This window comes from Spodoptera frugiperda, chromosome 7 (assembly GCF_023101765.2).
Source record: "Spodoptera frugiperda isolate SF20-4 chromosome 7, AGI-APGP_CSIRO_Sfru_2.0, whole genome shotgun sequence".
NCBI classification, from domain to species: domain Eukaryota; kingdom Metazoa; phylum Arthropoda; class Insecta; order Lepidoptera; family Noctuidae; genus Spodoptera; species Spodoptera frugiperda.
The window spans coordinates 3,885,818-3,898,187 of record NC_064218.1 but is presented as its reverse complement, the minus strand read 5'-3'; the positions used below and the strand labels follow the sequence as shown (position 1 = coordinate 3,898,187).

Below are 12,370 nucleotides of genomic sequence, written 5' to 3'. Positions count from 1 at the left end.
TGGTTTTTAGTCAGTAAAAGTCTGACACTTCCTCTCGCCTCGCCCAAGGCGGGAGAAGCCACTGGATGATTTTCCCCCTCAAAAAACAAAGGCCCCTAAGATTTACCATAATCTCCAATCTTAGCAGGTCTATTAGAGATCCCTCAACAACCAGAGTCCTCCTTACTCCAACTACACAAGCAACACAATCAATACGCATTACCGTCCTACAATATTCTGCACAGTGAACAATTACCGCCCATGCAGACAATCACTGGTGCCTGTAATTGCCAGGCACTATGCATCAGGCGCTAATCTCAGGCCAGACACGTTAATTACGTTAACATTCTCTGTTTAATCTACCTTAGCCAATCATAGAGATGAATAGGTAGGAATGGAAGCTAAAAATGTAGGTGTGATTAATGCTGTATAAGCCGTATGTTGATGGGAGACTAGAATACATGATTGCTGCCACTCCTGCTCGTCTGTGAATGTCGTAATCATAAGGAAATGTTACTATATACTACACATTTGATAGCCGGATCTGCGGACAATCCGGAGCTAGGGACAACCTAGGGCATATACCAGAGCTCCGGTTTAAAGTAGGAAAGGTAGGAACGGGATGATTTTTAATCAGTAAGAGTCTGACACTCCCTCTCGCTTCAACCGGGCAGGAGAAGTCATTGGATGATTTTCAGGAAAGCAATAAATTGGTCATTACTAACATGATATCATTAAACATTATCACACCCTTATCCCTAGTAATGTCAACCACCTACTGCCTACCATCTAGGTACCAAAAAGCGTAATGTTACAATTACTTGCTAAATGAGTGATGTTTGGCTAGTTTCATTTGTAGAGGATATGGTTTCCACGTGAATGGACAATTAACGATTTGCCCATTATTAGAAAATAGGACTGACGTCACTGCGTCACCGTGCTGGGTAAATATGGGATGAATTACGGGAAGTCGGTGCCTCGTTGCTAACCCAACCCAAATACGTAGAAGTTGGATGTCATTCTATCATTACTTTGTATTGGTAGGTGAAAGTTTACTTTTTTATTCGTGGTATTGATTAACAAAGTATGTAACTGCTGCTGTATGTAAGGATCTTGGATTTAATTACGTCCAAAGTGTGAAAAGATATTATTTTCTTTTGATATTGCGAGATTTTAATGCTATGAGACGTTTTCTGTGACAGTACAACTACCATTTCAGCAATTGAAGTCTTTTTATAATAGAAACAGAGAACGCAAAGATAGAAAATACATGTACAAAGCTAGTAAAATGCAACAGCAAAATAGTGTCAAACACATCACAATCACAATGAAAACGCTCTACAGTTTAAAGAACTCCGAATCCAATTACTTAACAGAAATAAACGATTAAAAATAAATTAATTAACAATTAAATTCGAAGCAGATGAATTGGATGTCAATTGTGTGCCTTGGACACAGGTGGAATAAAGCGATAGCAGCGCCCCGGGCGGCAACATTTCGCAACAACTTGCACGAAAATACAATGTTACTGAATGGACATCGAGTCTCGAACGGTGTTTTAATTAAAATATTGCAGCTTAATAGACATGCGAAGGTATGGGGTGTCATTAAAAGTTTCAATTTTGTCTGTGAAAAGCGATTGTTTATCGCATTCACGAATATGAAACTGTTTCGCTGTTTTGAATGATGGCAAATGCAACTGTCGGGTAAGCAGTATACCAGGGTTGGACAATCTACTATTGAGTGTTTATAATACTGTATTATTGCAGATGATAATCTACCCCTGTTCCAAATTGTATCCTGATCTCTTCAGCCGTTTTGACGTGTTTGAGTAACAAACTCACAAACATTCACATTTATAATATTAGTAAAATTACTTTGTAAGGCAAGCGGCTAAAGTGCATGGACAGTACAGAAAAAAATCGTGTGTAGCGTCATCGCCATCTACTTTAATTTTCAAATATTAGAACTGTAAAATGTGCAAAGGAAAATAGGCACTAATGTATCCAAGGAAGGTATATCTTTAGCATAGTCCTTTAGGACTTTTTAAAATACTTTTTAAAAGACTTTTTAAAATAAATGACGTTGACATTATATTCTATGCAGTAGTACAAAAGTGCATAAGCAGACTTCTTAAGAAAGACAAAGTATAATAACAATGCATACAATATACTATTACGTGAGTAACTTAAGTTGCAAGCCGTAACTTAGGCGAGAGAATACATGCTCAACTTGTACGGTGAAGTTAGCTTCAAGTGCTCCAAGTTGCTACTAAGTTATTTGCATGTAAATTGTAAAACTATAATATTTTGCATGTGTATTATACTTATGTGGGTGTAGTAAAGTTTGCTTCGCTTATAAGTAAGCGGATTTTTAGATAAGGTTTTAGATGAGATTCTTACATTATGAAAATCTGTGTGAAAAATTCTGCAAGGGTTATGTTAAAGTAGGCAGGAGTAGGAACGGGGTGGTTTTTAGTCAGTACGAGTCTGACACTCCCTCTCGCTTCACCCAAGGCGAGTGAAGTCATTGGATGATTGTCCCCCTTAGAAAAAGTAGAGATCCTCCTTTTAGGAATAACCTTGTTCAAAATGGCTCCTGCTAATGTTAAATGCTTGCTTATACTTTGTTGTGCCTTGATGTAGAGGACTATGGATGAGGTCTGTGTTCAGGAGTAGACGTACCTCAAAAGTTTATCCTATCCATAAGAATGTCATTCAAAGAACTGATTGAGGTTAGTTTTTCATGGTTTTATGATCAAAAATCTTTTGTTTTTGCGGTTTAAGTCTGCGTTGAAGAATCTGTAGACATTTTAATTATATTATTTTCTTCTAACAAAGGAAGGGATAGTTATCCTAACCCATCAACAAAGTTCCTGTAGACAAAACGATAGATCCATTTTACTCAGAAGAAACTACTAATTTTTGCTTTCTATAAAATGCAAAGTTAAAAATCTAGTTGGTAAAGTGCAGTAGATACTATATCTTCATCTCATTAGACTGTCAGACACAGTGAAGTTCTTTTGTAAAGCGTAAAATGCAATCAAGTTCGCTTTAAAGCGCAAATTAGCTAGAAAATACTTACTACGGGGTTTTTCTTTGTAAAGATGATGAGTCGAGAGAACTGAGATACGTAAAGCGTAATATAATAAAGGTGCACGTTTTCTCGTGAAGTTTGTTTTTAAATTTTCCCGTGTCGTAGTTGTAAGAACCACTGTTGTTTGCAAACGAGATCCTTTTTCCAATTACTATTTCTTTAGCGAGAATAGCATTACCAGACCTTTTGATTCGCAAAATGTTCTGCAGTACAACGTTTAATAAGGTTTGTTTATTATTAGTTGATTAGTGTTTGATGATGAAATGAGATTTCTGAGTATTATAGCTTTAGCTTTTATTAAAATCTGGATTGAATCAAAGGCAACACTAATTTCGTTGGGAAACCTATTCCACGCCACATGAGGAGGCTGAAAAAGGAAATTATATGTGAATAGGAATAAAAATAGGATACTAGATATAATTGGCGAACGTGTCCTAAAATCCTAGAACACACACGTCTTATAAAATTTAGATGTAATCGTGACTAGACGAAATACAATAAGAGTGGCTATCGGTGTCGACATAACAATACAATGTGTAGGGGTCTTTATTGCAAGTAAGCGGTCGTTGCTTGTCTCAGTCAGTTAGCAATGTGAGGCATGGTATGGGATGTTTTCACGATACTTGGTCGTTTTGTGTTCAACTTATAATTATACATATATAAGATTGATTTTTTGTTTTCCTTGGATGGAATTCGTATGCAGATTTATTCGATACTAAAAAAAACATAGTAGACTGTATAATACGCATACCTAAGTCTTTATAATACACATGTGTCACTAATAGGTGTCTATGATCTTACAAAATATGTATAATTTATTTATTTCTTATCATGGTTTCGGTATGGACCTAAAGGAAAGGCTTTTGATGGTTTGAATTTTCTGGATAACTGACAAGTAAAACACTGTTAGGGGATTTACTACTAGTAAAAGTAAAATTTGGATATTTGCGTCTACCCATGTACACATAGGGTGTTCTTTTCAGATGTGTTCCATTTTATGTAATACATCATATATTTTTTTTATATTAAGTTAACAATAAGAGCATGAGTTCTTGTAATATGGTATATCATATCATAATCATTTCAATAAAAATATACATATTCTTAAAGACTTAATAAGTGATACGAATCACTTCGAGAAAATTTCTAATTTTTTTGTATATTTTTAAGCAGAAGATTAAAAAGATAGATTGGAACTTTTATCCTAGAAAATTATATTCTTTTCTAAGATTTATACAACTTTTATTTTGATTGCTCGTTAGTTTAATCTTTCTTAGTATTATAGAACTTTTTTTATATCTGATGATGTCTCAGATTAGTTGTAATATTTTTAAAAGTAAGTTTAAGTGCTTATTTTTTCGTTTTATTTATTTTGTGTCTAGCATGATCTATTTGAGAAAATTAGTATAAAAATTTGGTAGAGTACATTATCTAAACTCTAATGATATTGATGAGATAAATAATACTTATCATTAATGGCATCTGAGATTTCAAATTAGAGTTTTGTCTTCTCTTAGTTCGTGTGATTCTATAGGGACTTAGATTACAAATTAAATAATGATATAGATAGGGTACTTATTTGTGAACTAGGTACGTTATGCAGAGTAGACTCAATGTTTATTTAACTTCTTTATATTCTCAAATTGAATAAACTGGTCCAGGGTACGAAATTATTTCACTATTGTAATCTTCAAAAACAACACCATTAAAGTCGAGACAGATTATTTTAGAACACCTTATATAGCTATGGTTTTAAATCCAACATATGATTCCGTTTAAAGAGAAGTTATGAAGACGACTTATGAGCATGGGACATTTGGTAATCATAGAAACAACTTCTTACTCAACGTGATTGAACCACTAGCTTGCCGCCGAAAGAACATTTTTTATTCAACCATCAATTTACCTTAATTGCCTAAAGTCAAGAGCCTTCCCAAAAAAACCTTATTCACAAAACTTCCTAAAAACGTAACATTATACATAATTAGCAAAAATACGTTACCCGATCTTTTGCGAGGTACTTACCTAATATCCGTTTTTGAGGATCCAGAGCCCGGGTATACGTCCATTGTGTACCGTTTTTCCGAAATCCTTACTTCAGTATTATTTTAACAAGGCCACTTGTATCAAATCTCCTTTGAAAGATTGGAGTGCTCTCAGTTGAGTAGGATATAAAGAGTGGGTCCAATGGATCCATTTTACGCCGACGACAAACTTATTTGCTTGAAAAACTCTAAATATGTACGGGATTTTAAGTAGGGCTAGTAATGTTGTTTGTTGTCCTAAATGTATTCTTACTTACAATTTATGGCTGTGCCTTATGTTTCTTGTTTGTATAAGGGGTTTGTTACATTGACGGAGTTTAATATAACCCAGTTCGACCACCATGTTAAAATTAAAGTCAAATTATTTATTCCAAATAAACCATTAATAGATACTTATGATATGTCAACACAAAGAAATTAATAATAGTCTGTCAGTCTGTCCATCAGTGAAACTAGGTGCTCGTTCCAAAGTGTAGCTTCGAAAGGAGAAGAACGAGCAAGAAACTCCATTCGCTACTCTTTTAATGGAGATGCTTGACATGACATGCTGATCGAAATCGCAATTAAAAATGTTTAGGTTTATCAGAGAGCTACTAGTAAGTCTCTGTCAAATCTGTCATCCCTTTGTCGGCTCTTAGGACAGAAGAGAAAAGAGTACGGTACCTATGCTATTTTTTCTCTCACGCAAATAATCCACATTTTACACTTACAATCTTAAATAGTGAACTATCAATAAAGTCCCCACATCATGTACGTACAAATGTACTAGATAGAATAATGACTATTTGTCTGCCAACAAAAATATTTCAGTATATTTGAGAAGATGTGACGCAATACACGCGCTATTTACTTCGTGACGTCTGCGTTCAGTCTCATTACGAGATGCTGTGATACAGTGCAGTTTTGGAAGTACACTCATCTCGACAGATTTCTATATGTTTGCGACATACTTACTGGCAGAAAAACAAAAGTACATTGAGTTCAATTAAATATTGTACTCGGAAGCAAAAAGGAGAAAGAGGAATTGATCCATATTCAGTTTTTAAAAAAGAATTCCAAAGGCGTACGAAAATGAAACAAGAAAAGAAAAACAATCGTATCAGAATATAATACGTATGTATGTGATGCTAAGTATAGCCATTTGATCCGGAGCTATAGACTGCCTAGCGGGTTACCGGGCTACGGTTAAAAAAGATGGTTTTTAGTCATTAAGAGTCTGACACTCCTTCTCGCCTCGACAAAAGCGGGAGAAGTCATTGGATGATTTTCTCCCCTAAAAAAGTATATGCTCCTTTGTGCTAAAAATGGTAAGGTTTGATGTTTCATTGCAAGTTACCATGGAATTGGCTCGAGGCAGGATTGGGAATGGAGTGATTTTTAGTCAGTGTAACACTATCTCTTACGCTTTTACATCATCCAGGGCGTGCGGAGTCATTCCATGATTTTCCGTGTTTTTATCGGAATATATAAATATGTACGTACGTGGCAGCGTAATTATCTATGTAGTAGTTTTATTAAATTTCTTCAATCTGCTCTTTAAACGTCCCTCAATGCCACTTTCCCATCGATGACACAGTACTAAACCAAATGAGGCCTACGGTAAATAGGTACATGTAAATTAGTAACTGCTGCTGACATCCGTGCGTCATAGCCGTGATAACGATAACAACTGATAACGTGCTTTGAAGGATCAGCTATCACTAAACTTCAATTATCTACCTTACGCATATAAAGATAGAGTTTATTATCAAATAAGTTAGGGAAATATAGTTTTTTGACAACGTTTCGGCCGTTGAGGCGTAGTTAAGTGTTTATGTATGTTTTGGTTCTAATGTGCCTATTATATTAGACAGTTCTGTTGTTTTTTTTTTTAGTTTTATTTATCTAACTATTTATCTATGTAGGTTATCTACTAACTATTGTTCTTGTATTTCGAAATACATGTTTTGTTTACTTGATTTCTGTATTTATTACGGACTCTTTGGGATTTGGACGGAATAATTTTCTCAGTACCTTACAGTAAACGTAGTCAAATAATAAATTTATGGTATAGATATGATATGAAAATATAGGTGTAGTATGTACTTTACTTTCTTGTAGGTATAGGCACAGAGATTTCACTAAAGACAAATGATTTGACTAAAATGTGACACATTCTGTAGTCAAACCAATAGTCACACAAATATTATAAATGTAAAAGTTTGATTCTTTTTGATGTTTGTCCGTCAATCCAGCAATTTGGCCAACAATTACTTAACCTGTTGCAAACAGATCCCTTATTTCGCTTGATTAAACATGACTTTTCGCATTTGACACACAATTAATAATAGATAAACCTTTATCTAACAATTGTCTCGGCTTCAGCGTCAACTACACGCGAATATTAACCTTCAAATCATAAGTCATACGACCTAATTTTGATTAATCGATATTCTGCTGAGCTACAACCCACTGGTTTAGTGCTTGTATTATCTTAAACCCGGCTCATACTAATCGTGGCTTTGGGTGGCGCCAACATATATACATATATACCTACGTATAGTTACATACATACCACTTACCATCAGGTGGGCCGTGTGCTTTCTTGCCACCGTCGTGGTATAAAAAAAAGTTACACTATCTACTTAATATAAATACTACACATCCTACTAATATTATAAATGTGAAAGTTTGTTTGTTTATTTCTTTGTTTGTTATTACCCCTTCACGTCAAAACAGCTGGAGGAATCGAGATGAGATATGAAACTGGGGTAGATTATGGTCTAGAATAACACATAGTGCCGCACTCAGAGATATTTAATGATTACCTAAACTATTCTTTAGTAACGATTTTGTTCCGAAAATAAGCTAAACTAAGGATTGGGGTTAAGTAACCATTAAATGACTCTGAGTACGGCAGATAGCCTACATTTTATCATTAATTAATTGAACCTAGCAACTGTATTGTACCTTGTACTTGTTGTCCTTATTTTTTTTAATTTCCGAAATGACTAATAATCTTGTGTTTTTTAGTTCCGTAATAATAATCCAAATTCATTTGCTAACTACAGTAATTACTGTCAAAAAGTGATGGATTTTTGTTTTCGATTTTTTGCAATTGACGTCGATCGGTGATTTCATTGCGTAATAGGTAATCGTCAATGGTGACTGTACTTAAAGTCTAAATTATTATTATTATTTTACTTTATACAATTTTAAGCCCATCTAAAATGTTGGTATACCTTTTTTTGAGGGTGGAAAATCATCTAATAACTTCTTTCGCCTTTAACGATGCAAGAGGGAGTGTCAGACTCTTACTGACTAAAAACTACCCCGTTCCTACTCCTGCCCTTGGAGTCGGAGCCCCAATAAACCCGCTAGGTAGTTCGCAGCTCCGGGTAATTTAATTTATCCTAGAACCTCGAACTTAACGGTCACGTTACCAACCATTCGATCGCCAAAACTTTTCCTAAATAAGCCATAGAGATACTCTAAATCCAGTTACATATATATATACACGGTGAAACAAAAAGGGGTATACAGATCAAGTTCACGGTTGCTAGATAACATAACAAATGATACGGAAAGGGTTTTATAAACTCATGTTTCCAATACATACAATTCCAGAAACCGAACATCAAAATTAGGTAGGTACAGGTACTAGGCGATCAGATTTACAGAAGAAATGTTTCGTAATTAGCGAGTGACCCCTGTAGTGCTGTGATACGTTTGTATGATGATTTAAAATCAAGAACCAATTTTTTTAAACGTATTTTAATCTGAAACTTTGTGTAGAGGTTCTATTCAACCTGTATTCCTCAATGCTTCTAGATGTATATGAGTATTTTGTTACACGCTGTATACATGTATGAACAGCTGCAAAAAAATGAAACGAAAGCCGCACCTTTATCAAAAACGTAACAACAGCTAGTAAACGATGAAGTAATGAAAATTCCCTCATTAGTCGTGAGATGGGAAGCCCTCACATAAAATTTATAGGCATCGATTATGTGACGTGGTAGATAAGGCCCCTTGTTTGATTATGTATATAGTACCTGTATCTAATCGGCTTAGGCGGGTTAACGCGTAAACACACGAGGTGGCTAAATTCGTTCCGTTACGTGAAGTTGATAATCATTCATGCTGTAATTTGAAATATCTAGTTTTTATGTTCTTGGTGTTTATGTTTTTAAAGACTTACTACTTTTATGTATATGTGTCATTATCATCAACAATAAGTGGGAGCTCAATGCTGAACTGTCTACTCTTCAAAAGAGGTAATATTTTTTGAGGGGGAAAGTTTGAGTGAGGCGGGAGAGAGTGTCAAAATCTTACCAACTAAAACCCACCCTGGTCAGGTCACTCGCGGCTCAAAAGAGGGGTTTGAGATACTGAGATACATAATCTCCGCATTTGGCAAGCGGATTGGAAGGTGGGAAGGCAAGTTTATGTATACTTGAGTAAATTAAATAGCGGGATACGATTCAAATAAATATTTGACACAAGAAACTCCAGAAAATCCTTTAAATGACTCTGCTATAAAGTATGGGTTTTAGACATACTATAGTTTTCGGAGAAACCGTTGATTTGTAAAGACAACGCATCTAGGGAAAAGCGTGTGTGTAGGGTGCGATTCAGCTAGGCAAAGTGATGATAACTTCAAAATCGCTGGCAGTGGTTGAATGTAAAGAACTGATGATGATGATCAACCTCAGTGCCAAGCTATTAGAAAAGTCTATGTCCAATAGTGGACGAAAACAGGCGGATGATAATATAAAAAGATAAAAATTAAAGAGTAAACAATGTCCTACTATATTTTTAACCGTAGTGTTGTACCAACTTATCGATATTTTTGTCAATCTGATATAAATCGTGTAGGTACTTAGATAAATGTAATGAGTAACTCTGAGTTACATTTTAGACATTAAGATAATGATGATTGCGTTCAAGTAATTTTCACGAGCGGTTATTGTAAAGGTATTTTCATAAAAATAATCGGAATTTTGTTATCCGTGGCTCAAAACCCCTCTTTTGAGCCACGGAAGACCTGACGGGTTGCCGGGGTTCCGGCTCGAAGACCAGGAGTAGGACCGGGGTGGTTTTTAGTCAGTAAGTAAGATTCGGACACTCCCTCTCGGCTCACTCGTTTTAGCCTGAAGTTAAAATGAGTTCAGAATTTCTAGATACTTACTTTCAAAAGGATTTTAATATTTAGTTTTTTAATTAGTTTGATTTTTTTTTCTTTTTAACATACGCGCCCCACACTAAGATTTTGTCCTGTATCGTAAGTGCGTTTAAAAACACATGTTAACACATGACACCGAGACTCGAAACAACAATTTGTGGATCACACAAAGAGTTGCTCCGTGCAGGAATTGAACTCTCTACACGTTTCCTGGCAGCTGGTTGCCCAGCCAAGCTGTTGTAGATAGTTACCAGGCTCTTTATTATAAAAATATTGAATACTACTTATTACTTTAAAAATTAAATTGTAATAAATTATTTCTTTCCCACTATAACTATTGATTTTCCTGTTCCAAAGCTTTTTGACCTTAGACCTCTTCAACAGTCATACTTAACCACATTTAACCACATCACCACAAAAAAAAACACTTGAAAAAGAAAAAAACAATTGACGTAAAATGGTTTACACAAACCGACACTTCAATTTATAGTTACCGACATTTTTTGCAACAATTAGGTACCGTAAAACATGGCAACTTTACCATATTTTGGAACAAAAATCGAAATATATTTTTAACCATAAGACGCATAGAAACCAAAACTATATATTTAGAATTGTAGTCTATCTGGCTCACTTTACTGTAAGCGTCATTATATACAAACGCTTACTTTAGCCGTAGTAAAGAAAAAACAACATGGGTAAAGATACCAAATTTTTGGCAACTTTACCTACGCGCCGTATTCATCGTGTATTGCATATTAAAGAGTTGTTGAGGTACAGAGGGCTTCATCTAGGACCTCTTCGTATTATAATGCAAACAATATGAGGAAATCTATAAAGATAACGGCTACACAGACGTTCGGGAAAGTTGCCACGGGTTTCATCGTAATTTACATACAAATAATTTGTTACGCTCGGGGTTGTCAAAAATTGAGAATTATTTTTATGACATGTATATTTAAAAAAAAATATATAAACCTTAAACCTAAAGTAAAAAAAAGCATAAATATCTGACATAAATATTGTTCCCTTTTAAACTAAATTAAGTTCTAAAATTAAAACATAAATCTAAGTATTTATGTTTAAAATTGTAAAAAAAGGCTACAAAATAATGTTTAATCTTTTGACTTTTTAATTTTTTGACTTCACTATCTCCATAGCTAATTTTAACATTACTTTCGTATACTTTTTATATTGTCTAACTTCGAGTTATCTGCGGTTTTGTTTCATGTGAGCCATTTTGGCTCTAAAACAAAAGGTATTATTAAATACATTATAACATATCATCCAGGATATTCACTATTATGCTGGGAAATTTAGGTATTCGAAAATGGTTACATACACACAAACAAGAAAAAAACATTTATTGCCAACCCTAACTGTAGGTAAAGTTGCCACAAAGCAGGCCGTGGCAACTTTACCTAACCTGTGTCAACATTACCGAAGCGATTATTTATCAATAAATTAAAGAAAAAGCAATTGCTGACATTACAACAGTAATCCCAACTATATTATACATACAAGATCAAAATTTCACTCACCTGTGACAAATAATTTAGGCTCTGTGAGCACAATTTAGGAACTACTAACTTTTAGCACATTTTCACGCACTACACTGTAACGGCCTTTACTGGCATAATAGCAGTCTTACGTCTACGCAAAATATAGTAAATATTTCCTTTTAAAGTCTAAAAAATACTACTATTACAAAACAGAATTCTAGTGGGTAGATTTTTAGATAAATGAGTTTATACCGAATACCTATAGTATGGTAAAGTTGCCAAGGGTCTGGTAAAGTTGCCATACTTTACCGGTAGTAAAGTAGTAAAATCCTTGTCGTATATAATAAAGACATATGACATAATATATGACGTCACGCGATAGTAAGGCCAAACCTTTACGAAAAAATTTTTAGCTACCGATAACATCATCTGTACCCTTAGTATAAGTTTGCTTTACGTTTAAAGTATTAAAAACGAGAGCGCGTTCGGCGCTCTCATTGGCCGACTCGAATAAACAAACCAATCAGAGCGCCGAATGCGTTCTCGTTTCGTTTTCTTTCAGCGTAAAGCAAACTGATACTAAG

General features: G+C 34.7%; 2 protein-coding genes across 4 annotated transcripts in view; one reads left to right on the top strand and one right to left on the bottom strand.

The window, feature by feature from the left end:
* Positions 1-12,370, bottom strand: part of LOC118266055 (sorting nexin-2) — a 482,399-nt gene that overhangs the window by 197,398 nt on the left and 272,631 nt on the right. The window lies entirely within an intron of this gene.
* LOC118265840 (high affinity cAMP-specific and IBMX-insensitive 3',5'-cyclic phosphodiesterase 8) overlaps positions 1-12,370 on the top strand; it is a 232,215-nt gene that overhangs the window by 78,481 nt on the left and 141,364 nt on the right. The window contains exon 1 of one of the 3 annotated variants that reach the window (XM_050695002.1): positions 9,334-9,376. The exons of the other annotated variants lie outside the window; for them this stretch is intronic. Coding sequence (XP_050550959.1) covers positions 9,349-9,376 — 28 coding nt within the window. The 5' untranslated portion in view covers positions 9,334-9,348. Of the gene's footprint in view, positions 1-9,333; positions 9,377-12,370 lie in introns of those variants that run through there. 3 annotated transcript variants of the gene reach the window in all.